The sequence below is a fragment of the Falco rusticolus genome, chromosome 7 (assembly GCF_015220075.1).
Source record: "Falco rusticolus isolate bFalRus1 chromosome 7, bFalRus1.pri, whole genome shotgun sequence".
Taxonomy (NCBI): Eukaryota; Metazoa; Chordata; class Aves; order Falconiformes; family Falconidae; genus Falco; species Falco rusticolus.
The window spans coordinates 15185249-15212949 of NC_051193.1; the positions used below are offsets into that span (position 1 = coordinate 15185249).

At 40.0% G+C, this 27701-nt stretch overlaps 1 protein-coding gene across 4 annotated transcripts in view; it reads left to right on the forward strand.

Moving 5' to 3' along the window:
- The window catches only part of FBN1 (fibrillin 1), a 157632-nt gene that overhangs the window by 100575 nt on the left and 29356 nt on the right, over positions 1 to 27701 (forward strand). For all 4 annotated transcript variants that reach the window (XR_005105389.1, XM_037395159.1, XM_037395161.1 and 1 more), the window contains exons 26-43: positions 217 to 342; positions 435 to 563; positions 1042 to 1167; positions 1303 to 1428; positions 2338 to 2460; positions 6116 to 6241; positions 7054 to 7179; positions 15438 to 15560; positions 16124 to 16246; positions 18054 to 18179; positions 19713 to 19835; positions 20417 to 20539; positions 21408 to 21572; positions 21976 to 22044; positions 22154 to 22279; positions 23583 to 23705; positions 24330 to 24488; positions 25416 to 25487. Coding sequence is in view for 3 of the 4 variants with exons in the window: in XM_037395159.1 (XP_037251056.1) it covers positions 217 to 342; positions 435 to 563; positions 1042 to 1167; positions 1303 to 1428; positions 2338 to 2460; positions 6116 to 6241; positions 7054 to 7179; positions 15438 to 15560; positions 16124 to 16246; positions 18054 to 18179; positions 19713 to 19835; positions 20417 to 20539; positions 21408 to 21572; positions 21976 to 22044; positions 22154 to 22279; positions 23583 to 23705; positions 24330 to 24488; positions 25416 to 25487 (2214 nt within the window). In the remaining variant the exon portion in view is untranslated. The remainder of the gene's footprint in view (positions 1 to 216; positions 343 to 434; positions 564 to 1041; positions 1168 to 1302; positions 1429 to 2337; positions 2461 to 6115; positions 6242 to 7053; positions 7180 to 15437; positions 15561 to 16123; positions 16247 to 18053; positions 18180 to 19712; positions 19836 to 20416; positions 20540 to 21407; positions 21573 to 21975; positions 22045 to 22153; positions 22280 to 23582; positions 23706 to 24329; positions 24489 to 25415; positions 25488 to 27701) is intronic.

The window sequence follows — 27701 nt, forward strand, 5'->3', positions numbered from 1 at the left end:
TATTTTCTGGCAGAAAGTGCTCTTGGAAGTTCCAGTGCCGAGTGTCTACTTTGTTGGTCAGGTAGAAGTCAGTCTTGGTTTATGTAGTGTGATCCACAATTTTCCCAAAAGGAGGGGTTATTATTATGAGAAAGGATGAGCTCTGAAGTTGACACTGTTCTTTTGTGCACTGTTTTTGTATGAAATGATGATATGTCCTCACTGTTCCATTTTTAGATATCAATGAATGTAAAATGGTCCCCGGTCTTTGTACCCATGGAAAATGCAGAAATACCATTGGCAGTTTTAAGTGTAGATGTGACAGTGGATTTGCCCTTGATTCTGAAGAGAGGAATTGCACAGGTAAAGTGCATGGATATGTGTCTCATAACTTTGATTTGAAATGGAAAAACTAAACTCCTTTGAAAATATGGTGGGTGTGTTTTGTGTTACAGATATTGATGAATGCCGCATCTCTCCTGATCTTTGTGGCCAAGGCATCTGTGTCAATACTCCTGGAGACTTTGAATGTGAATGTTTTGAAGGCTATGAAAGTGGATTTATGATGATGAAAAACTGCATGGGTATGTTTTTTATAGATCACAGATGTGCAATAGTATGCTATGTATGGTTTATTTTTTGTTTATTTTGTATTTTTTTTTAAGGTTTGATTGCACCTGGGTTTAGGCCCCTCTTATTTTGTGAGTCTTACTAAAGTTCACTTTAGCTTGATTTCCACCCCAAATGGGAATTTACTGCTTCTGCAGGATGCCAAAGCATAAATGAGTGAGGGTCAGTATTTTAGGATATTAAGTTTATCCCCACAATCCCCATTTTGCTAAGTGGGACACCATCCTGAACTTTGAAATTAGACTAGATTAAAATTTAGAAGAAGCCTCTTCTAATTCTATTTTAACTGCACTGTGGTGTGAAGGATAACTAGCTATAAGAAAGGCTCCAGAGCCAACCTAAAGAGACAGTGCTGTGATGGGTAGCAGGCAGTGGGCTCTCGCTGTTGCAGTGCTGGCCCCTGCAGTGATGTGCCTTCCCTTCTCCCCACAGACATCGACGAGTGTCAGCGCAATCCCCTTCTCTGCCGAGGTGGCACCTGCATCAACACGGAGGGAAGTTTTCGGTGCGATTGTCCTCCAGGCCATCAGATATCACCAAATATCTCTGCGTGTATAGGTGAGACATACAGGCAAAATCACTATCGTGCACAGCTTTTTATACCTCTCATGTGCTGCACATGGATTTATAATGTTTGCTTTAGTATCATTTTCATTCAGACCTAAAATGTGTTCCTGTCTTCTTTCGCAACAGACATAAATGAATGTGACCTAAGCACCAGTTTGTGCCGAAACGGACGTTGTGTCAACCTGATCGGAAAATATCAGTGTGCTTGTAACCCTGGATATCAGTCGACACCTGACAAGTTATACTGTGTTGGTAAGGACAAAATCTACACAGGATCTCTAGTGAATAGGGAAGATAAAACAAAAGTTATTGTTCCATTTTTAGTAGTTGTATAAAGGCATTTTTAATGGTGGTTCACAAATCTAACACAGTCTGTCAAAATAATTTGCAAAATACCCAAAATGTGCACTTCCATTATTGCTAGGAATGAACGCAATTATGGCAGCACTACAGTTCACTGTGTTATCGCTTATTTTCTCCAGTAAATCAGTCATGGTACATAAAACAGCATACTATTTTAAATGGCCTAAGACTTCAGATTTTGATCATTAAGAGGGAGTGCTGTGTTAAATCCTGAGTTATGTATTTTAGTAAAAATCAGCATTTCTGACAGACTATGGAGTAGAATCATGTGGTTCAATTGAAGTATTTCCTAATTTGGTCTGCAACTGTCTCAAATACAGGGCCTTTCCAGTAACTTTTTCTTTAAAGCCACGTTTTGTAAACGACACTTAGCTTAAATCATGTATTGTGCACTCTTATGTGCATACGTTCTATTGTGCAACACAAAACCACATGAAAAGTCCACTGGCTTTAATTCTGCCCAGTTGATATTTTTTTCCCTTGATCCTTATAAAAACTTTGCTGCCTTCATGATACTGTGGTAACCCAGCAGTTATATTTTTATGTGCAGAAAGAGAACTGTAGAGGTATTTATATATGCAATCAGGTAATACCATCTTTTTCCCTCCCTGGTTTGCCTGACATCCATCCCCATGCCTGTATTTCCAAAGACCTGAATGAATGTTCAAGGATTGTACAAATACCAGGTGTAGATTGTGGACCGAAGCTGTTCTGGAAAGCTGACTCAAAGTGTGTCCTTGAAATGTACTTTACAGTATAAGGTACTGTGGGGTTTAACTGTAATTTTCTCCTTTTTAGATATTGATGAGTGCAGTATAATGAATGGCGGCTGTGAGAACTTCTGTACAAACTCAGAGGGCAGCTATGAATGTAGCTGTAAACAAGGCTTTGCACTCATGCCAGACCACAGGACATGTACTGGTAAGAGAGATTTTGGGAAGTTTTCTGCTGGAAGTGTTTATTTCAATAGTTTAAAAATGGAGCTTCTTTTTAAGATTAATTCTATTGTAACAAATATATTGAAAAAAAAAAAAGTAGTAATGCATGGAAAGTGAAATTCTTTTTCTAAGTAAACATCTCCAAACTAATGGAATTGGACAACTGCAGACTGAATTGGTTCGAAGGGAATTGATTCTTTATCGTTTCAGAAGGTGTACAAGTTGATTCTAAGTTTTGTAACAAAAAGCTGTCATTTTTTCAGTAAGAGAGAGATTTTCTCCCTTAAGGTATTATATTAGATGTGAATCCATAATGTGTTGAAGTCAACGGAAAGGATCATCATAAACAGAAGCCAAAATGGTCTGCATGTGTAATGTATGGTTGTATTTGAGACAAAATAGATAGGAATGCTAGAAAATGAGCTGATTGCCTTGTTCTGTGGTTGTGTGTTACCAGCTTTTAAGCAAGCAAGAAAGTTACTATCTTTAATTCTTTGTTTAGTCAAATGCAAGCATACTGCATTACTTCAAAACTGAATGACTTTCAGACAAACTGAAATCTGAATATTTCTAGTATGAATCTTTCTTAGGATACAGCTCTAATCAGGATTTGCGAGAAAACTTTCAGAGCTCTGTAACAGTCAAGTGTTCTCCTTTTGGAGTCTGGGAGTCATAATCCCAGTAAGTGAATTGTACTCGGTGATTTCCACATAGGTTACTGGAAAGATAATTCTGTCCTACTCTTCTCTTCTTGCTGCACAATCACTGGGCTGCTGAGGCATGTGAATTTTTGCCAGCTGTGTGCCAATTCCGTTCAAGAGCTTATTGAGAAGCATAAGAAAATTAACAGGGTTAATCCCTTGGAATAGAATTGCCTGTATAGTTGAACAAATGCAGGGTTTTCTATACTGAATTAATAGAGAGAACTCACATTTAGAATTTGTAAATATTTATAGACCTCTGACCAGGGTCTCAATTGCCTCGAGGTCACTCACTACCATTCCAAAGGATAAAAGAGCCTTAAAGCATCGTTAAATGTAGTTTGCCCCCCCATTGTAGCTTACACTGGCAGAAAGATGTAAAGTAGCTGATCTTCAAGCATTGGACCCTTGTTCAAAGAAAGAAATCAACTAGAAAAAGTGCAAATTTGGCTGACCCTGAAATTAAGTATTTTAAAACCTAAAATATTTAGATTAGAAATAGTTTGCTTTAGGTCAAGTTTCTGAAGAAGGCAAGATAATACAAAAACATTGGTGTTTGGGGCACTTTTTCAATGCAAAAATAAAACCAGTTGACCAAAATAGTGCCTCAGCCAAAATCAAAACCCAAGTGACAGGATTAGAAGGACATGAGAGGGAAGGGAGGAGGGGGGAAGCAGGGGTCTCTGAGCCTCTTTTCTGTTTTCATCTTCTTGGCTTGACTGGGAACCAAATGACCCAAGTGTATACTTGGACAGTCTTAGGGATCTCAAGTCTGCTGGCTAGAAACAGTTCTGTGCTTTACTCCTGCTTGCCCTTAGCCACCCAAAGACTTACCTAAACCCAAAACCAGAGTGGATCATTTAGAGCACCTTCCTGTGTATTAAACTAAAATCTTTGGAATAGAAAAGTATCATCTTTCCCTTCTCAGAATTAAAAATGAAGAAAGCAATTGCCTGTGCTGTGGGGCAGGGACAGATTTCTCAGTGATTTGTCCACATGTTAACTTGACCACAAACATGCCCATAGAAGTTTGTAGTCTGATGTTACCTGGGTGAGGAATAAAAAAGCATCTGATCTTAGTTGTGAATTTTTGCATATTTATATCCAACCTTGACCCTGAAAAATAGAATTTCATTCATAGGCAGCCAGTAATAGCTATTAGCTATTGATTTTCATACTCTCCTCTAAGAAGGACTTGTATGCGATAGCCAACACATAAAAAGGTTTAAATAGCAGAAACACCAGATACCTGTGGATGTCAAGTCAAACTCTGCCTAAGAAAATATCTAGAAATGTGAGGGGTTGCCTTTACCAGCCTTTAGTATCTAAAAATGCTGCTGCCTTCTCTTGAAGAGATGTTAATTACATATATAAACATCTGGTGAATATTCAAAATCTGCATGCTGAAATTTTGCCTCTACCCAAACTGCGTGAAAAATAAGAAAAAATGTATTTTGTGACATTTTCTACTCATTGTGCTGAATATCTGGTTTTATTGCAGTAGCTGGTTTCGCATGGTACAAGATACAGTAGTACTGTGACCTGAGTATGTGAAACACCTATTTTACATTTTCAGTTTGTTGTCTGTGTGAACATGTCTTTATCTTTAACATCACACAAAGCTGGAAGCCATTACAGAATATATTTCTTGATAATAGAGCTGGTAAGAATGCTGTTCAGTTCAGTACTAGGTCAGGTTTGAATTGGTGAGGTTATGCATAAATAATCAGCTCAATTAGGAGAAACAACAGGTTCTTTGTCAGCTGATTTTCCCCCAACTGTGAAATTAGTACAGTGACAGGTTAGTAAATAAAGTTCTTTATTTCTGTCATTATTATCCCCATTTCTAGAGCTTAATTTTGCATTTTAATTCAAATTCCATTCCAAATTAACATTTTCAGGCTAATGTCCATGCCAACATTATTTGCTTGTTAAGATGAACAGGGACTGGTCAGCCTTCTTCCTTGTAGAAGCTGTGTATCCACACAAGCACTAGCTGCTAGAAATGCAGAATAACGAACATAATATTTTAAGTTAAAGTGAGTTCATTTTCTGCAGCTGCATAATTACTGCAATCCACAATAGACGGGTCTGATAATGAGTTACACCCTTTGTCTTGGAGAGGGTTCCTGAATCTTGTCCTTTTTGTGCTGATTTTTTTCCCATGGTATCACTAGGCAGAGTTTCTGATTTTTGCTCTTGCTGGTCTGAGTTGGTGCTGACACAGGGAGATTCTAGGGATTTTTACAAGGAACACTAATATAACCCTAGGGACTCTGAAAGATTCCAGACCTTAGCATGGCTGCATTAATATAATAAAGTATATGCAGCTTGGCCCCAATCAGTGATGGCCAATTTAATGAATTGAGAAAACAACCTACATGCTAGAGGATGTTCAGTCAGCTGAAATGCTAAAAAACTCCAGTAAAATCTCTTAGTGAAATAAATGTATGTACTGTAATTATTCGCATCATGAGTTTGACTCTGTGTTCCAGTTTGTCACCACCCTTGAGACCTGTAGAGGTATTCTGCATGTCTGATGGCTTTTTTAAGCTCTGTAAAGTCCAATATTTTTGTCACTGAATTTGACTTAGAGCTTCCATTGACCTCAACAATGATGGATTGTATCCAAGAATCTCCAATTGTATGTGGCCATGTGGTGTGACAAAGGTTCTGTTTGTTTTGTTTTTTTCTGTCAATGACTTTTTTACCTGTAAAGTTGGTTCCTGTTCCCATTGGAGTCAGAATGTTTGCCACTGACTTCAGCTGAAGATGATCAACTTACTCATCAAGACAATTTTGCAATGTACTGTTTGGTTATTTTCAAGGATTCAAGCTTTTTCATGTTTATCAGAGCATTAAAATGTTTGCTTGCCATGATTATGCTTAGTTGCATTGCATAAAGTTAGCATATTTTAATCTGATTTTTCCCTGTAGATATTGACGAGTGTGAAGACAATCCTAACATCTGTGATGGAGGCCAGTGTACAAACATTCCAGGAGAATACAGGTGTCTTTGCTATGATGGATTCATGGCATCTGAAGACATGAAGACTTGCATAGGTAAGTGAAAGTACATGTATTCCAATCTGCATTAACCAGGGAAAAATTATTTATTAAGGCACTATTTCCAATAAGGCAGAAAATGGTATTTATTGCTTTTATGCCCTAATTTTGGCCACCTGACCATAAGGACCAGCCCCTTTGCACAAGCTATGTTTATCAAATGCAGGTGTAATCTCTATAACCTTGTAGATCAGGATGCAAACATGGTGATCTATAGCATCATATCTTTGGGCCCTCTTCCTGTGAGGGTTTTATGCAGCTGAGAGTCCTTGCAGAAAGGAAATGCTGGTGAGTGACAGCATGGAAAATTTCTAGCAAGATAAATCACCAGTCCTGATTTAAACTTGTCTCCAAGACAAAACTATGTGCAAGTGCTGTACCTTGGTAGAACAAAAGTCATGAAACAATGTATCTCCAAAATGAAATTTTCACATTTAAATTAAAAATCTGTAGTGTATTTGAGGAGAAACGTATGTACAAAACTAGATTATATATGTAATATATAAATGTGTATACACACACACACGTATACATAGAAAGCATCAATAAATAGTCATTGTCATTCTTTGGATAACATGCTGAATCTTAGTCTCTGTTTTTAAGGAGAGTTGGAATTAAAGGTATGTTAATATAGCAGTGTTAAACCAGACCTCAAAATATACGCTAGGTAAAGAATAACTAACCTAAGCAGTTTTCTCTTTGAATACGTAGACCCATTTTTGTACCAAAACATCGTATCCCAAGAGATTTTGCCAGTTACTTTCTAAGAATTTTATGTAATAAATCTTAATTCATGGGGTTTTTTTTAGATGTTAACGAGTGTGATCTGCATCCAAACATCTGTCTGAGTGGAACCTGTGAGAATACAAAAGGCTCGTTTATCTGTCATTGTGATATGGGTTATTCAGGCAAGAAAGGCACAACTGGTTGCACAGGTATGTTTTAAAGTCTAATTATTAATTTCCAGTTAAACTCATGAGTCTGCGTGCCCTTTTTTCTAGTGTTCAAAACTTCCTCTCACTGTGCTTCTTTTCACTAAATATTGTATCTCTTACCCAAATTTTCTGAGCTTGTGCTCTGCTGGACTTCAGTGGCACAACATTCAGCCTGATGCTGCTTCTGCTGAAACGAGTGACAAAATGCCCACTGGGAACAAAATTGGGCTTATTACTGCATTGTTGTTGGTCTAAGAGAACAGAAAATGCCATTGCCTGAAATTTGACAGACTCTGAGGACCTCAGTGCATTTGGATTAGTTAATTGTATACTATGCATGCAAATAACAGGTATCTGTTCCAAGTGTTATTTTGGCAATCACTGATAGCTTGAAATATATGCTAAAATATATTTTCAGGTTTTGCGAAGTGGCAACAATACAGCTACTCAACTGCATTATATCAGCAAAATGAAAATTTGCATTATTTCATGTATTGCCAGCAAACAGAAATGATTCAAATATATAGGCTCGGAGGCCATGACATTAATAATCCTAGTGCTGGTGTCTCAAGCCAAGGTGTTGAGAGTCTTAGACTTTGCCCAAATATGAATGCAAACATATGTTTAATACAATTTTTAATGTAGGCTTAGGGTAAACACAAAAATATATTATTAACTGTGCATAATAAGGGCAGACTAATAATAAAAGTTTGTCTCAAAGACATTGCCAGAAATGTAAGTGCCCCAAATATATGAAGCTGGTTTTTTACAGCTCTCGTAGAACAATCTGAGAGCTGGAGTTGTACTTTGCGTATTGGACGGTGGAGGAATAGTTGTGTGTTAGTAACAGCTGCCTTTGACTTACATATGAACTGATCTAAATCCAAGAAATCCCTAATTGTACCCTGTAGACCAACTTTTCAATGTTCTTTGTTTCTGTGCTAAATTATATGAAGATCTTCAGTACTCTAGACCTGAACACCCTCGTGCTGAGTGCTGATCAGTTACACGTGGCGCAGCTGTCACTCCCAGCGTAAGGAGCAGTCAGGGAAGATGAAGCAATTAGTAGAAGGCAAAAGACAGAAAAGGTCATGGAGGCAAGGGAGGAATCTGAGGTATGGCTTCTGGGGAAGTGCCTGGCAGTAGCCACCATTCTGGCATTACGTGACGCAGGGTAGTGGCAAATGTCCCAGGCAATGCTTCCTTGTTAACAGTGAGGCAGGGAAATCCCTGCCTCCTGGTCCTAGCCAAGGACAGCCCCCTGGAGGGATGCTGTCTGCATGTAGTCTCTTCCCACCGCCTCATACATCTTTACCTTTCCCTCAGCCCATCCTCTGCTGCTTTTGGCTATAAGCCAGTGTCCCAAGGAGGATGGCACTCACCAGGAAAACCAGCAGAACACCACCAATTACAAAAGATGCCGTAGGGGGGCTCAGTAATTTGAGAGAGGCCAGTGGTATAAGACAAAATGGTGAAGTACCAGTTATGCTGATACAGCTGAGATGGGACCGAAATAAATCACCAAAATCTTTTGTATTTATATAAGGGAGGAAGCAGAGCAGGAACTTTGTAGGTTGGTTTCACGCTGAAGAAACTGTATGGATACAGATGCCATTGTGACTAGGGTGTGCAGTTTCTCACATTCTGGTTTTTAAAAAGTCTGATTCACTGGTGGAGACTTTTGAATTCCCTCACCTCATGTTTGTGCAGTATTAGAGCAGAGCTGAAGTTGCCAAGCTCGGGTACATAAGAGCATCCTTCAAGACTTCTTCTGCAGCGACCTTGCCAACAGCATCTTGACCTCAGGATTCAATTCTTGTCTTACAGACAGATCAAAAGCATCCACGGGTTTTAGGAACTCCCGTGGAAAAAAATTACAAAAATGTGTACAACCCTTTGAATGGGAGGTACTCTGTTTCATGAGAATAACTAAATAACATCCTCTGGGTTCCATTAGAGTTTTGTCTAAATATTTCAGCTCCCTTGTCATTACTAATTGTTTCCATTTTAACAAATAAACATGCTTTTTTTCCCAATCATTTAATAGTATTCAGAATCCACCTACTGACTCTACATTCCCATCCCACACAGATGTTTGTTACCCCCTCCTTGATTCTCAGTAAGATTGTGAACATAGTTTAGTAACAAAAATAGAATTTTTAAAAAAATATGCAAAAATATACATCATAGATGCAGGTTTCCTAGGCAAAGTGCCACAAATGGTTTAATTTCTCTTCACAAGGCAAACTGTGGCAAGACTGACTCGGAGCAGTTAATTTTAGATTTTTCTAGGCAGACAATGGTACATAGCCACTAGAGAGAAGATTGCAGAGTGTTCCCCTATCCCAGTTCCAGATTGCCCAGCTTTATGACAAATACCTTGTCTCTGCTTTTTCTGTCAATAAAGTATACATGTACTTGTGCAGAAATGAAATCCTGTATTGGCACTTGGCATTTGTATTTTGTGATTCGTCACCACTCTGGAGTATTGCCTGTAAATTTACTTGCCCTGACGTTTTCACAGAGGAACAAATTCTTCTCTGATCGGACTCTCTCCCAGCCATCCTTGCCAGTTCCAGCTGTGTGCACAGACCTCCTGTTTGCTCCTGGTGGATCTGTGCCTGCACATGCTTAAGGTGCTCTTTACAAAGTCAAACTGAACGAGGTGAACCTGGGGGCAGAAGTTGCCCAAGGCAGTCATCTGGTCAAAAATAAATGTGCTTTAAAAGTCAGCTGGATTTCTCCACAGCAGGCTCATGGAGCTGGAGGGCTGAGACCAGGCTCTGACTCTGCAAGGGCCATGCTGTTTGGAGAAAGACTAGTGGGAGATGTTCAGCTGCAGCCTTGCCTGGTGTGGGGTATGAGGTTAGAGTTTGGTCTTGAGTATTGCTTGCTGTCATCCAGTAATGATGACCCTAGTAGATAAATGAAGAGTGGGCACACACTTCATACTTGCATGGTTGACAATAACATAGTTATAAATAGTTATAAAGATAGTTACAAAGACATCACCTGATAGTGTGAAAAGAAAAGGTGATTCCTGTCATTTGCCCTCAGAAATAGGTCCGTAACATTTTGTGACTTGTATAATGTGCTTGCCTCTCTCCTATCTTTGGCTTCTGGCCATTAATAATACGTTGTGTTTCAGTCTTGATGGCACTAGAGAGTTCTGGTATCAGTGAAACAAATCCATTTCCCTTTGTGAATCTGGGAGCTGGCTGTGTCAGGCCAAATACCAGAAGATAATACTACGAAGATGCTGCCCGCCAAATGGGGGTGTCACAGAAGGAGCGTACTGTGAGTAGGCGTCTCTCCAGCCATAACATGCTGCGCCCCAGGCTGATGACGTAAGGATGAATAGCAGGCAAATCTGAACTGCCCCATGTGAAACTCCAAGAGGTGCTTACAGTGCAGTATGCTGAATAAAATCCAAGAGTGATTCCAAAAGTCAAAACAATTCTACATGTATAGAGATCAGAATAGAGGAATTTTTCCATATATTTTTCTACTTGTGTGAGCGCTAAGTTGAAACTCCCTGTGTTCTCCCTCTGAAAAGCCTCTGTTTTACCTGCCTGATTACATGGGCAGCGACCCAGGAGGAGGAAATGCCTTGTGACTTCCACCAGACGACTGGCCCCGTGGGAATTGGGCCCAGGCTTGAAATGCCAGTGAAATGTCTGTGCAATAAAATGCACAGATACGCAGAGAGCGCCAAAAACATTAAAATGTCAGAAAATGCTTAAAGGATTTGCAGAATTCCTGACAAACAGTGCTGATAGATAGGTGGAGTCTCAATTAAATTCACGCTTTGCTGAGAACCCTTATAGACTATTGAAGCCCCAATGAAACCTAACAAAAAATGTAAATGGTACACAGAGTTCCTTGAGGATTTCATGCCCTGTGATGAATGTATGAGTTTTCATGTGTTAATGTTCACTCTCATTCTGGTCAAACGCAGAGGAATGACTTGGGTGCTTCCAGAGTATAGGTGAGAATACGGTGACTTAGCCCCATGTTCCTCTCTGGCCAAGTTTAATGATCCACTTCAAGACTGCACAGGGATGCTAGCAGGTCCTGGCTAGCTGTTTGTTTCCTTTGGTTGCCGTGTTTGCAAGCGTAGTGCCAACATGACAGGTATATACGACACGTATTTTTGCTGCACATCCGCAGCTCCAAAAATCTGTGCCTCTGTCATTAATTGGAGAGACGCTTTATTAATTGCCAGAGGCTCGAGAGAAAAAATATTTGTTCAGAGAAGAGAACCGAAGGAGCCAACAAAATAGAGTGACTGACAGTTTTTTTTCCCCAGAGTGCTTGGGATTGTTATGATGTCAGATCTGCATATTATTTATTGTGCGTATTCTCATCTGTTGTAGGCAGACAACTCCCTTAGTATTAATGGGAATTGTGCAATTACAAAGCTGAGAACATGTGTGCAGCAGGACTGGGGCACAGTGGGACCAGCTGAGGATGCAGTGTCAGTCTCGGATTGGAATGTCTTTATTTTCCTTGGCTTGTCACGGCCTCATACTGGAGGCAGAAAGAAAAGGTTGATATAAATCAGTGACTCACTCCTTTACTCTTTAGTGGCAGTCCCCCTGAAGTCAATGGGAATAGGCCACCATTGTGTAAAACCCTGACTCAAGTAGCGTCCTCCTGTGCACGCTTTGGGTCATGATACCTTCACTCAGACCAAGTAACGCTTTTCTCTTCAAACAATTATATGAAAAAAGTTGGAGTATTTGAAGAGTGTAGTACTGTTTGTACTGCCATGCAGACAGCACAATCTGGACTCTTGCTCTTATTAAAGACATTTATGTTGAGTTAATTTTTCCTCTACAGAGCTCAACTTCTCCTTTCTGTTTCATTCTGTGAAGCTGTAATTCAATACTTATGGCAGCATAAATCCATATTAAGCTCCAGTACAAGCAGGCATAAATTCCATTGATTTCACTGCCCCGTTTACACAGGAGCGTGTTTGGTCTGAGATCTCTTTTGCCTTGGAAATAATTGCCATGCAATAAATTTAGGCTTATATCTCAGCTGTGCAATGAAAGGAGAGAATAGGGATTATAGTAAAACAACATCTGAGTTAAATGCAGATAGCTTTGAAAATAAGTAAAATCTGGGATGAAGCCAGTGATGGTATTTTATATGCCTCAATCAGCTTTCATTTAAGTATCTGAAAACCTTTCCATGCGTCAATGAAATAAGCCCTGCAATGTCCCTATAAAAGTAGATGGTATTAGACAATATATTTTGCATTCCCTGTTTGATCTTTACCCAGGCAGAAAGCATTGAAATCTGTTGATTTTTTTTTTTTTCTGGAAAGAAGCTGAAAAGTATTTCAGGATTTTGTTCAAAGCAAGTGGAATGGCATTTCAGTGGATAATCTCTGAGAAAGTTGATCCCATTATAAATACCTGTGTTTGGATATAGATTTGTGTTCACAACTTTCATCCCACAGAAGTTTCCAAGCTTTTAGTGAGTGTGTCAAACAGCTGACAGGGGAACAAGTGCCTAGTGCAAGGGCACTAGTGTCACTGTGCTGCTGTTCCACTGAGAGATGTTAAGGGGGGCTCTCAGGTGCAGAGTGTTAGTGCAAGGTGGGATGGGATGGAGTCCACAGTCATTTTATGTAGAGTTGAAAATTTGTTTTAGATTGCCTTAAATTTGAGCCCGAGCATGACTTCATTGCGGTGTAGCTGTTGCATGCAAGTTACTGTTTGTGTTTGCTGGTGGTTTAAAAAAATTCTTGGCAGAAATCTCTCCACTGATGATGTTTTTTGTGGTGTTTTGTTGTGCTCCGCAGGGTATAAGGAAGCATGTGATTGTATGTTTCAAAGCATCAAATAATCAAATACAGTGCAATCTTAATGTTAGCAGTGGTTTAACAGTTGAGGTTTTAAAATCCTGTAAAGGTTAAAATATAGAGTGTTTGCTTCAGCTTCTTTATGTCAATGTATACTGTAGCTGACCTCTTGAAATTCCATCTAGGCTTTCCCTTCAGTCCAAGCCAAAATGAGGGTTTTTTTCTGACCAGCCTTAAGATTTTTGACAGACACTCGTTTCCTGTTTAGGGTGATGTTATCTTCATATGAGTTTCTGCACATGTTAAAAGCAAATATGCTCTGAGATTATCTGCTCCTGACCCTTTTTTTAAGTTTTAAAAAGTAAATGTCCATTTGCATGTTTTCAGGCTTGTTGGTGCAGTCAACAATCATTAATAGTAGATTCCAGCTGCCAGATTTAGATCTATATCCAGACGTCAGGACTCAGATTATGGGAATACTCATGTCTGGGGTTTTGATTTAGAGTAATGCCTCATTTAGAAAGAAACCCAGAAAAGTAAGGTTGGATGCAATTTTACTGTACAGACTTAAAAAGACCCAGCAAGTAAACAAAAAAAAACCCCAAGCCAGCGGTGGGTTTGAGTAATTTCTGGGCTTGAGTATTTAATTGTAGGATGACAGACATATGTTGTCTGCTTCTCAGAGTCACGTGTAGCCTTTGTGAAAAGTGACTATATATGTACAGGGCATAGAGAAAGGACACAGAGCCTTTTGTCTAAAGAAGGGTGGGCAGAAAAACCTAAGAAAGTGTTACAAAGGAAATTATTAACGTACCCAGACACTTTCCCCAATGGTTCCACTCTCTTGCCCTCTTTAAAGAGCTAATAATTTTTAGGTATATTGATAGGGAAACAAATTGTGATTTTGGGGCTGAGAACCCCAAAGGTTGTTACATGGTTGATGGCTGATGCCTTTTCTTAGTCATCTTCTCAAGAGGAGTCTGTGCTGTGTTTTTCTCCGTGGAATCATGTGGAGTTTGTGAGCTTGTTTTCCCTTTCCATCTGCTATTGTACAGAATGAGATGATTTGGCTTACTGCAACAACAGTAACAGGGAGGGCTGAAAAAATTGCTATAAATATTAAGTGGTTTGATGTGAATTCTAGATAATTTACATCTTGTGTGGAAGTAAAGCTCAGTTAGGAGAGGGCTCGGTTACAGAAAACACTGTAAAATCCATAGCTCAGGCATGTAAGAAAATTCCTGCCAGTTTTGTTTTAGTTACCAGGAGTAATTGCTGAAAACAATTGTCTTTGAGTTTATACATTCTCCAAGTACTTGTATAGGGTATTAATATTGTTTTGTGACAAGGAAGAATGGAGGTCAGTTTGTCTTTTTTGGTCTGTGCATTTTGACATTGCCAGAGAATGCCCAAGAATGAAAATAAGGTGAAAATAGCAAGTACTGAAATAGAACGTGCTGGCATGAATGCATATGTTGAAGATTGGATGACTTGCTGCATGATGTCTCCAAGGATGCTGGCTTTTTCCACGGTGTTAGGTTTTCTCTTAATAAACGGCATACTTGATGAGCTTTGTGTCCATCAGCTGTCACATTAAAGACAGTAGTGCAGCCCATCCTCCACCTTTCACACAGTCTCTGGCAAAGCAGAACCTGGCTTGGTTAACTGCCTAGGGATAATCCTAGGAGAACTTTGCAGGTTGTGCCCAGCTGGTGTTCATCAGCATCCTGGCAGATCTAGTGGGGCTGTGGGAGTGCTGCATTCCAGGAGTCCCTGGGCAGCAGAGTTGCCTCTGAGACCTTTTAGCAAACCATGCGCTGTAGAGCCACCGGAGTCCCTCACTGTGGGCTCTAGGATGGGCAGATGGGAAGGCTGTCTTCTTTCCCTCAGTCATCTTAAGGTATGGCCAAGATACATCCAGTGCATTGTAGTGGTACCTTTCTGTATTCAGGGGAGCACAGGTCTTCCCACCAGCTCATAGTCATCAAATTTGACCCACAACCCTATTGCAAAGCTGCTTGACAAACGTACATCCCAGGATGCTGAACACCTGTGGTAATCTTCATGGATGCTAGTCCTCTTCTTCCCGAAGGCTGTGGCCTCATACGCTGAGTGCACCAGTCGGAAAAGCAAAAGAAAACCTAAGTTACAGTTTTCCTTCTTGAATATAAAAGTTACCAAGCTTTGTAGCAAACTGCAGAAGTACTGCTTTATATACCTGTCAAAAAAATACATAGTAGGGCAGCACGTTTGAAATATGCTATATGCTTCTTTGTTTTTCTTTGTTGAGATTCCATTTCTCTTCTGCTTCTTTTTTAAATGTCATTTACAAAGAAATGCAGACTTGCTTTCATGTTCTTACTGTCTTGAGAAATTCCAGTATTGGTTATCTGGATATGAGAAAGTTTGATTCACGAGCTCTTCAAACATCTCTGTGTTTTTACAGATATCAATGAGTGTGAAATCGGAGCCCATAACTGCGATCGACATGCCATATGTACAAACACAGCAGGAAGTTTCAAATGTAGCTGCAGCCCTGGCTGGATTGGAAATGGTATCAAGTGCACAGGTGAGGGTCATATGCATTGGTATTTATTTGTAAGTTCAGACCAAAGCTGGGTCCTAGAAATTCTGAAAAAAATCAATACCACACCTACAAATTGAGCAGAGATATGATTACCAAGCTTGTTAGGTTGATTTGACATCCTCCGTTGGAGGACAAATTCTCTGCCATGGTAACTGTGGAATCAGCATTATCTCACGTTTGACTTGTGAGTTGGTGAAAACAGACTGGAGCATGGAGACAGACGCTGTGTTCTTGAGGGCAGCTGATGGGAGGCAGTGAGAGGTCTCCTGGTGCTCCTCGTGAAAACAGGATACAGGTCTTAGTTTGAGAGTGCCCTGCAGCTTCCTCATTCACAGTTACTTTGTCAGACTTCTTTGCTGGGCTGCAAAGAAGCTGTGCTTGCTTCTCCAGTCAGATGACCCCACATACGTGTGAGTTTTGTTATGGAAGATTATTTAAAGTAGAGCTTCTGTGCGCCTTACACTATATTTAAAGTTTGTATTCATCGTGTGGTTTTTAACTGATGTTGCTTTTTTCCTTTTTTTTTTCCCCTAATTATTTTAAAGACCTGGATGAGTGCTCCAATGGAACTCACATGTGCAGCCCACATGCTGACTGTAAGAATACAATGGGCTCTTACCGCTGCCTGTGTAAAGAAGGTTATACTGGGGATGGCTTCACTTGTACAGGTGAGCTTTAGGAAAGCATGGGATCACCTCCAGTGGTCCCTTGCAACCTAAGTTAGTCTACGATTCAATACACAAAACCAGCTTTTAAACAATTGAAATTATTGTCTAATATGTCATCTTCTGTTGTCTTCTACTTCACCTAAGTTGCCGTAACTTGACAGAAATACTGTGTATTATACGTAATCTAAAGCAATCTTTTTTTTTTTCACTTTATAAAATGCAAGTTTTCATTGAGCTTTTCTTGTTAATCAGAGTGGGTGGCTAAATTATTAAAACTATGCTTGATCATATAATTTGACTTGTTAGAAACCAATCCATTGGCAACCCACCTTCCTATTTAAATAATAAGGCACATGCATTAAAATGACTTTTTAAAATTGCCTGAAAATGTTTATTCTTTCCACAAGTGCATGTGTGCTGCCTGTCCTCTTTACTGCATCATCCTGAGAGATGGTGTCAGGGTGCAGTGTTGACATGTAGAATGATGGAAGTAACTGCTTCTTAAAACCTCATTTTATAAACTAAATGTGATTATAAAACATTGCTAGAGAGATGTTTTCCACCCACACTTCATTCTTCTGCTTTGAAGAACAGATTGGCTCATGTAAGCTTAGTCATTGGGAGCCCTGCTATTACGCTAAGGATATCAGTGTTGCTGGTGATGCTATGTGGAGGGTGACCTTGTTTGGAATAAAGCCATGTGATAGACAGCTGGTGGACCAGGTTTTCAGCTGCGCAAATCAGCAGCACTCTTATCAGCTACAACAGATTTTTATGGCATCTGAGAATCTGGCTCAGTGGGTTTAAGGCTGAATTTGAATCATTCCAAATTATAAATGGACCCTGGGATTCTGTTTAATTCTCTCCGTATAATTTACTCTTGAATCTGATTCAGCTTCCTTAGCAGCCTTCATAACCCAGTACTCTTTGTTAATTTCCCATATGATGATTTCCAGGAGTCTATAAACTACATCTTTCAAATGGAGTGCTTACGGAGTTTCTGCATTCAATAGAACTTTTTTTTTTTAAAAAAAAATTGTATACTGTATTGTTCATGGATGCAGGAGGTGGCTGGGATTCAGACTAGGGCACACAAGTGTTCCATAAGCCCTCTGCCAACGTGTGCAGCATTCACCCTGGTAGTAGGTACTACTTTGGATTTGCCAGACTTTGATTTTTTACAAGCTCACACTGCCAGCCAGACTCTGTTGCAACAAGTAGGGTGTTGTATAAAATTTCAGCTAGAGAGTAAGGGCCACAATCTATCTGAAGGGCAGCACAGTCCAGTAGCAAGGCTGGTTTTCTCATAAGCTGTTAACCTGCAGTTTAATTTTGATCAAGTTATTTTGACCTCAGTGCCACTTTTTTGTCAGTGTTTTGCACGTTTGGCGTGGAGACTGCCTATTACCATATGTTTGCTCATTGCACAGTAAACCTCTTTCTTCAATTGCTGCCTCAAGGCTTTACTGTAATAGAAACAATAACTATAATAAAATTCACATGCTCATTCTGAGTCTAAATTTGACCCTGTGTACTGCCTCCAATTGTTATTAGCTGTAGCTACTTTAGGAGTCTGTGCCTCTCTAATTTTCCTTTTGATGAGAAGCTGTGTTTTCAACATGTCGGAAATACACCAAGCTGTTACATGTAATAGTCTCTGCACATAACTAGGTTGCAATTTCTTTTGCAAGTGTTCAGAACTAATAGGAGAATTAAAATCTTTGAAACACCGCATGCTTCAGCTGAAACAAATGTTGGTGAGAAAACCATGTTTACGGTAAACCTGCAATTTCTCTTCCTTTTACAGACCTCGATGAATGCTCAGAAAACTTGAATCTCTGTGAAAATGGGCAGTGCCTCAATGCCCCTGGAGGATACCGTTGTGAATGTGATATGGGATTTTTGCCAAGCCCAGATGGGAAAGCATGTGAAGGTAATTCTCCATAAGCTTTAAACAACACTCAACAAATTCTGCCTTAATAGTTTTTTATGTTTGAAAATTTTTATAATTGGTTGCAGTTGTGGTGGTATTGAGAACCGCCTGAAAATTGTCAATAGTAGTTGCTTCTTTTCAGTTTTATACATTTATTATGGGCCTCTAGGTGTTCGTCTACCTATTGTATGTGGAGAGAACAGCTTTTTGGAGCTTATCTTACGAGATACTCTTGTCAGCTGCCATTTCATCTTGGTCAGTTGTACCCAGTTCTTCATTTTACTCATAACAGTTAAACAGAAAAAGCTGTTACTTTGTCTCAGTGTATATGAAGCTGAAAAACACTGATTTGGTAGCTAGTACAGTGAACGTGCTTTGAGGGCCTCTGTGAGGTGCAGAAGCAGAGTTTGAAGCCTTGCAGAAAGTTTGTATGACTGCCAAAAAAAAAAAAACCCACCAACATCCCATGAGTATGCATTCAGTTTTGAAAGTGAGTTGTCGGTTAACTGTTTACAACTCGTTCATAAGAGTTTTGCATGTGCAAAGATTCGCAAAAATCAAATAGTAAACATGTTACCTACATGATTCAAGGTCATATATTTGATCGTAGCATTTGAAATCTGCAGTTCATATAATGCTAATCAGTCAGTCAAGAAGAATCAGCCGTATCATCTGACATATTAATAACTCATAGTAACTGGTGTTTGATGGAGTTCTTAAGTACATCACTATAAATAGAATTTTTTTCCCCTGTAAAGTGTTCTGTGTATTTTTTTTTAGTAATCTACCAAGAGAAATAATTTATGAGAGTGAATTTTTGGGTAAACTAAAACAATATTAGGTTTCATAATATTTCATGAAACAATTTACTTTCAAACCTTTTAGCTAACTTTAAATAGCTTATGTAGAGCCTAGTTCCTGTTGCTAAAACAGACTTTCCTTGATGTCCCAGATACGTACTCTAAATGCAGCATTTTAAGGTACTTTGTAAACACACACTTTTTTATTGTTATCAGATTGGTGGCTCTTGGTGCAGTGCGTATAGTGTTCAGTAGATACTGAATCAGATGCAGTGATTTGGACAAAAGGCACAAAAGTGAGCTTTGCTTGCCAAACCTCAGATCTGTCAAATGCAGAAACCTGAAAATGAGCATCAAGTTCACCTTTGGGCAGAAGCTTTTCCTTTGCTGATGTCCAGCTTTCTGCAGATGACTGCTGATTAGAATTTTTCAAAAGATGTCTCCTGCCATGTTTAATTTTGCTGCTTGCCAGATTAACCCACTAATAAGCTCAGATTGTTTCTGGCATGGCTTCCAGAGACACTGGAAAGAGCCTTTTACCCAGAAACAAGGTTATGGATTAGGTTCCTTAGACTCCATACGTAAATCTGGCATGTTATTTTTCTGGTCTTACACAGTGTGCAGAAGCAGTTGGCTTCCAGATCCATGTTTTCTGAACCCTTTTGCATTTCTCTGTCTATATCTTAAAAATACAAGGAAACCTCATATTTTTCCCTTTCTGTTCCTCTATCAGATATTGATGAGTGCTCACTTCCTAACATCTGTGTCTACGGCACTTGTCATAACCTCCCTGGACTTTTCCGATGCGAGTGTGAAGTGGGCTATGAGTTGGACCGAAGTGGTGGTAACTGCACAGGTAAATATAATTTTGAACAACATGCTTTTTAATTTTCTTCTAGTGTCATGGTCAGCTCTGTAGGAAATTCTTGTAAAAAGCTATACAAATCAGACTGGATATCGGAAAATGTGGACTTCCCTGCTGTATAACATGGGATTCTCCTTCCTGCCTTTTCTACACTCTTTCCCCTTCTTTGTCAACCTCTGATATCCCATTGGTTTAAGAGAAGAAGGGGGAAAACAGAGCAGTGAGAGCCCTTCTGTCTGCCTGCATCTCCCAGCCAGAGATGTGTTGCACCTTGTAGTTTCCATTCACAGTACTGGAGGGTAAGCTATGACCTTGTGGTGTACTTTGCCCTTAAGCATTTCTTTTAGTACTTTATGTGAATTTTAGTTCATGGATTGGTTTCCCCACAAAATGATGAGTTTATCTCAAACTGCTGTTCTCAAATGTGTATGTATGGGTTTTTAGAGCTTCCTGGAGATCAGTGTATCTCCTAACTAATGGATTTATGGTGGTCAGCATATGATACCTGATACGTTGATGGTTTGCACTGTCCTTGAGTATTTGCTTACCGTCTGCTTTTATTTTTTTCCCAGATGTTAATGAATGCGCAGATCCCACAACCTGCATTAGTGGCACATGTGTCAATACTGCTGGTAGTTACACCTGTGAGTGCCCTCCTGATTTTGAGCTGAATCCCACCCGAGTTGGATGTGTTGGTAAGGGACCGTTCCTTATGTTATTTACAAGTGAAGTTGTGCAGAGGGGCTGCAAGGCTAACTGTTCAGGAGTAGGAATAATGTCCCAGGTCATAGAAAAGGGCTGGAACAGGCTCTCCAGCTCCCACCCCACTGCCCCTGGCTTAGAGGTTGTAATAGTGCAGTGGGCATATGTCCAGAGTGATGTAGCAGGCCAGCAGTGCCCAGCTGCCAGAACCCAACCTTTGGGGCTTGTTACAGCTGTCCACAATTTACAGCAGGCGTGAGACAATTTTAAATTTCAACAAGCTTAAACCAAAGTCCAGCTGGCCCCAAGATGGCAGGTGAAGTTGCAGCATAAAGCCACAAGGCTCTTGGAGCATTGAGCGCAGCTTGGCTAGGTGCAGCTTCACAACTGATGGAAATGCTCTTGTATTAGGCTCCAGCTGCTTAGTAATCCTCTGATTTTTTTTGTTTGTTTGTTTAAGAGGACATAGGGATGCTCCTCAAATTCAAATGGATTTGAAATTCCTAACTTTAGTAGATGCTTTCATGCTTGTTAACCTCAAGGAGAAGAAGGCAGTGAGTTTCTAGAACTGGAGGGATGTACAAGTGCATGTGAAAATGCGAATCAAAATGAGAAAGGGCCTGGTTGAACTGCCCTTGGTCATGCTGAATAAATTCCCTATTTTGTGACAAGTCCAACAAAGCCAAGGAATGGGACACCACCATCCTATCTAAGTGGGAAAAGCTGGGCCCTCCTGGACAATGCAAATTACTTGCTTTGGCTGTCCTACAAGAAATGGGAGCCATCTGAAGGTATCCCTCGTCCTGAGATACGTTGTGTTTTCCTCTTATAAGATGTGTTTCTTATGTGCATTCTGAATAGATACACGATCCGGCAACTGTTACCTGGACATTAAAACTCGTGGAGATAATGGTGGCACCTTCTGCAGCAATGAGATTGGAGTGGGTGTTTCCAAGGCTTCCTGTTGCTGCTCTCTGGGCAAAGCTTGGGGCGTACCCTGTGAACATTGCCCACTTGTGAACACAAGTAAGCCAGCTTTCCTGGGTTAAACACAACAATACAGTGTGTTTGTTGGATTTTTTTTTTTTTTTAATTTAGGCAGGTAACTCCTCAGTGTAGTCATTTCTTGTGTACATGCAGAGGACAGTTTTTCACTGGTCTCAACCAAAAACTTTTCTGATCTTTGAAAAAGATTATTTAGCCAGAAGATTATAATTTTTGAGCAAGTTTGGTGTTACACAAGAAATTGCATTATGAAATGGAATAGCAGTTGATGTTACAGAGTAAAACCTAATGTTTTTACCTGGTTACTTTGTTACTTTACATTTAAATTACCTGTAATAATCTGATTAATTTTCAAAAATAATTTCAAAAAATGCGCTGAAAATGTTTATACTAATTTAGGTTCATAAATCTATTTTATTTTCAGCTGAATATAAGGTTCTTTGCCCTGGAGGGGAAGGATTCCGACCAAACCCTATTACAGTTATATTAGAAGGTAATGTTTACATTTTCCTATATTTACACATCTAAAATTATGAAACTCTTCAGTGACTGTTGCTTTTCATAGGAAAGCATAAATGAAACTTGCGGGTTTGTTTTAACAGATATTGATGAATGTCAAGAACTGCCTGGACTTTGCCAAGGAGGAAAATGTATTAATACGTTTGGTAGCTTCCAGTGTCAGTGTCCATCAGGGTACTATTTGAATGAAGAGACCCGAGTGTGTGATGGTAGGTAGCCTTCACTTAACCAGTCTGCTTTTATTCTTAGAAAATGATGACTGTTCAATATGCAGAAGAACTGGTCTGTCCTTGAAAAGGAGTGTAACCAGACTAAGCATTGTAAAGCTTAAAGGTGGGAAGATTGGAACAGTTGAGAGAGAGAAAATTCCTTCTTGACTATGTTGAAATATATGCAAATTTTTGTTTAAAATGATCAGATTTTGATCAAAACCAGAAAACCCCAAAGTTTTTATTTAAGTAAAACATAATTTACTAACCAGCTATAAAAAATAGCTGTTTGGTAATAGGTAATGCATAAGCGCTCAGATAAAGAGCAAACTTACACCATGAGTCTGCTGAGCTGGTTACAGGGTGTCCAGGACATTTTTCTACTACTTATTTTCTCTCCTGCTGACCTCAATGTCCAATTGAAAACACTGGGTGTACTGCAAAACATTCTCCTTCCACTAGCATGTTCACTAGTACATGTTCATCACATTACATGCAACTGTCAGATTGTACTGGATATAAAACTTCAGGCAACCCCATCAAGTCCTTAATTTCCCATTGCCTAGGCTGTCTTCAGCCTTCCAGACTGTTATATAGTGCCTATGACGTGCCAAACATGACAGAAATACAAAAGATTCAGATCCTAAATTAACGCTGAAGCAAAGTGCTTCATCCGTATTGTGCTTACATAGCTCAACAAATGTTAAAGAGGAAATCTACCGCTATATTTTTCCTTCATGGTGTGTCACAGATATTTCAAAATGGTAAGGCTAGTGAGATACTTCTAAAGTTTTAGGAACTAGGGTGTTTTGGGGGTGGTGATTTGGTTTGGTTTTTTTAAACAAAGGTTAAAGTCTCTTGATGAAGTAAACATGACTGACATCTTGTGTTGGGAAAGTTACTCATTTTCCCCAGTAAGGCAGACTGTATTGGCATCATTGCTTATTGAGATGGGCTCTCCACAGGGAACAGCTTTGATTCTTGTCCGGATCTGGGAATCCAGAATGGATGAGATCCTCAAATACTACTTTTGTACAACAGGGGCAAAACCCAAATTGCTGTCTCTGACCTGGTAGACATATCAGAGTTCCCTTCGTCACATCATAGACAGCCTTTCCGCGGCCACCTGTGCCACCACTTCCTTCCCTCTGTGGGCTTCACTCCACCGTGACCTTGCTCAGAGCCCCTTCAGCTCTCCTCCACCAGTACCTTCCTACCTCAGGTGTTACTGAGATATTCTCATTCTCAGAAGCACAATGAGATAGCTTCTGTGGCCACTCACTGCCTTTTTGTTCTCTTCTAGATGTGAATGAGTGTGATACACCTGGCATTTGTGGACCTGGCACATGTTACAATACTGTTGGGAACTACACGTGCATCTGCCCTCCTGATTATATGCAAGTTAATGGAGGAAACAACTGCATGGGTATGGGTTGTTGGGTTTTTTTCAAGCTTATCTTAGTGGTTTGGGGCAGGGTTTTCCTGGGCACAAATCAGAACTATTTCTGTGAATTGAGTTATACAAGAATTAACTAAATGAAAGATCAAGCTTCTCTCATTATTTTTTTAAATAAAGCAAGGCAAATCACTTTTAATGCAGATGTTTCAGTACTTCATCAGAATTTCTCCTCTAATTTGGTATTTTCTTACAAGTTTCACTTCAGCCCTGAAAGCTTCTATATGTGAAACACTGCTAAAGTTACTCAGACTTCACAGAATGAAGTCACAAGCTGTGTACAGTTCTGAGGGGGAACCATAAACTAGCTTATGGTTTTCAGTGTTGGGCAAAGCCCCAACTTGAATACTTTGGTAAGTCTGATGAGTGTTACAGCAGTGTTGCTTGCTCTTGAATATTTCTATTGCTTTCTCGTACTTTTAGAGTACTCTTCTAGGGAGAGGCTCTTCTGTAGTATTCTACAGTGCTGCAGCGTCTCCTTGACAGGGGCAAAAAAGTACATATTTGAAGGAGGTATCTCCTAAACCCTTCAGATAGATCATCTTCCATAAGAATTGCTAATGCATTGGTCTGGGTTTTTCTTCACTTTCACAGATATGAGAAGAAGTCTGTGTTACAGAAATTACTATGCTGACAATCAAACCTGTGATGGTGAGCTGCTCTTTAATATGACCAAGAAAATGTGCTGCTGTTCCTACAATATTGGACGTGCGTGGAATAAACCTTGTGAACAGTGTCCTATCCCAAGCACTGGTATGTTTTTGCATTGCAAAACTATTTGAAGGCCTTGGTAACATCCGAATTATTATTAATGCGTGTAACATTGTTAGAGATACAATATCCTTGTCTGCGCTTGTGTGCCCAAAATGAAGGAATTAATACTTTTCTGGCCCTAGTCACAATGAAGGCATATGTTGAGTGGCTTGTGTTCATGCTGCTGGGCCATGCCTCCTTTGTGCCAGTTTCCCTGTCTGGGAGGCTTCATGCTCTGTATTGGTTAATCTGCCTCTCTGCAAATGCGTGTTGATCCGGTGGTGAGGCACTGACCAAGGTTTTGCTCCATTGCAATACTGCCATTGCTCCAGCAAATGTGGTGTCTACAGTGCTGTGCCTCAGCTGCTGATCACCGCAAAGAGCCTTTGTGGTAGCCATGGGTTTACAGAGGTCTCCTCTGAGAATGATCTGTGTCAAGCAGCTAAACATAAAATGTAGGAGTTTCTGTGCTAATTGTATGGGCGTACAGGACTCCTCCACACGGGGTAAGACCGCAGAGTTGAGCCCAGGACATACCACTGGTTCAAGGTGGTTTGCTTCAAGAACAAACTTCCTAGACACTTATTTGAATCTCTTCCAACTTAACCGTTCATGGTTTTAGAAGTCAGGTCTTTGTATGAAAAAACTGTAAGGCACAGAGGTGAGCATGTGCAAAGCAAAATGGGGATGTGGTCCCAAGCCCTCTGCATCTTTGTGTTTGCTAATTTCAATGGCCTTTGAATGAGAACCCAAGTGCATGTTAAGCACATCACATGGTGAGCCTCGGGGAAGGGTCTGCATACCTCTGTGTGCCCTGCAGGTGCTGAAAGAGTAGGAGATTAACTTTCTTGGGCAAAGGATGTAATGACTTTTTGACTGTTGATTAATTCCAAATACTATAATTGTTGCTTTGTTTTCCTGCTGCAGATGAATTCTCCACACTCTGTGGAAGTCAAAGGCCTGGCTTCTTCATTGACATTTATACAGGATTACCAGTTGGTGAGTTGTAATTTCTGTTTTTAACTAAGTGCCATGCTATCTCTGCCCAGGGAAGAGGGAAGGTTTGTTTTCCCAATTACTTTTTTTTCATGAGAGGAATAACGACTAAACAGTGTAATGGAGTTCAACCCTCCATTTAAATCTGAGCCTGCAAACTCTCTGCCTAGCTCCTCCTGGCTGGCAGCAATGATAATTGCTGCTTGTAATCAAGACAACATAAAGCTCCAAAAACTGTAATCAGGCCTACATGAGCAGGGCACGGATACTGAGAATAAGAGGTCTGGGAGTAAGGCCAACTAGCATTTGGCCTGAGAGGAATTAGGAGTCTTTCCCTCAAACTAAAGCAGAGATTTAATCTGACATTTCACATCAGTCCCCCTGTGTATTGGTTTGACACAAAAATCCTTTTTTCTGCTCAGCTGGAATATTTCTCACATATGTTATTGTGTGTAACATTTGAATCGTGAGTAACAAATTGCAAAACAAAAAGAGGGAGAGAATGAGGAATTCTAAGACAGGGAGTTGAGTAAATCCCTAATGGGACTTCCTTTTGTTTTTATTCACACAAAAATGCAAATAAGAAGCAGATAATGTGCCCTGTAGCAAACACAGGCAGCATATAGGCAATAATCAGGTGCTTTAACATTAGGCTGTTGCTGTGATGCAGTGTTCACCTAGTTAGATGGAAATATTTATAGTAAAGTGGGGAATATGATTTTTAAAGAAGTTACAGAAATGTACAGTATTTATTGTTTACCAGGTCATTTCTTAGAAGCAAAGTTCCCCCTTCTAGCTATTAACATTAGCCCAAATTGTTGCCAAGTCTACTCAAGCTAATTGGACATCAGCACTGGCAGGGAGACCTTGGATTGTGCTAACTTGTGTAGGTAAAAGCTGCATTTGTAGCAGCTGATGTGTGTGCCAGGAGTGTTGCAGCCTGCTCTGTCTGCCCTGCTGCGTCATAGAGCAATCTACCTTCAGAAGCCAACTGAAGCAGAAGGGCTGTCCCCCTGCAGAGGTCACCAGTACATCCCAGTGCATGCAGCACTGTGGTGAGACTGATGCACATGCAGCTTTATGCTGTGCAGATCTCGGGCTTTCCCTGCTGCTTTGGGATCTTGGCCTGTCTCACTAAGTTGTAGCACTCAACCTGCTGCTTTTGCACAGGAGTTGCTTTTGTCCCTTACATCTGTAGGCACAGGGCACAGGAACAAGGTAGCACCCACTCTGCAGGGACACAGCTTTATGTACCCTGTAATATTTGCTTACAGTCCTTACGTGATGTTACTTTTCTGTTTGGATTAAAGTTCTATATATTTACTCCAGATGGTTGTTTCAGACATAGAAGTAGTTCTATTTTTACTCACCCCTTGTATAATCAGAGGGCTCAGAATTACAGAATCTAATGTAGGAAATTAAAGGTTTGATCCAGCAGCAAAATTAAAAACAATACATTATCTGATGGAAAATCACTTTAGCTGAAAATTTCTCACCATATCCTCTGTATTGTGTACATCAGTGCATGTGGCAGTTTTTGGAGAGGACTTTGAACTCTTCTATGTTGTCAGACTATTCAAGATGTGTAATTTACAGACCCAATAGGCAAGACATGTAATTGTAATAGCAGCTGGGTTTTTTTGTGCCAAAATGAGTTACTTAACCCTGGTGTATATAAAGCATTGGCAAACCCTGGCTGCCTGGCTTCATCAATCTAATTAATAGCATGCTGGCAACACTTCAGAGGTTACCTGGCATTGGCACTTTCAAACTGTTATATAAAAACATGAAAGTCTTTTCAGATTAACAAGGGTAAAACTGTGCAAAACTAATTCTGACGAGTGTTTGTGTTCAGTCATGCTCTTCTGTATTAAATCAAAGACAGTTACGTTCTCTCTGGCTCTTCCCAATAACTTCACTGTAACACTGAGGAGGAGGATGTTCATCAAGGCTGTGGGTGGGAGACGTGGGGAAGGATGTGTGCTACCTTCTGCATTCCTATGTGGCAGCATATATCTTCACTACAGTGAAGCCTGAGAAAACAGAAAATACCTACATTTCCAGTTTGGAATGACTCACTGTCTGTTGCAGTTGGGAACATTCTGATGATAGCATTATACATTTGATAATTCTCTTAAGGATAAATGCATAAGGACATATTCTGTAGCAGATTTCATGAAGTGCTGTTTACAAGTATTTTAAAAAAAAATTATTCTT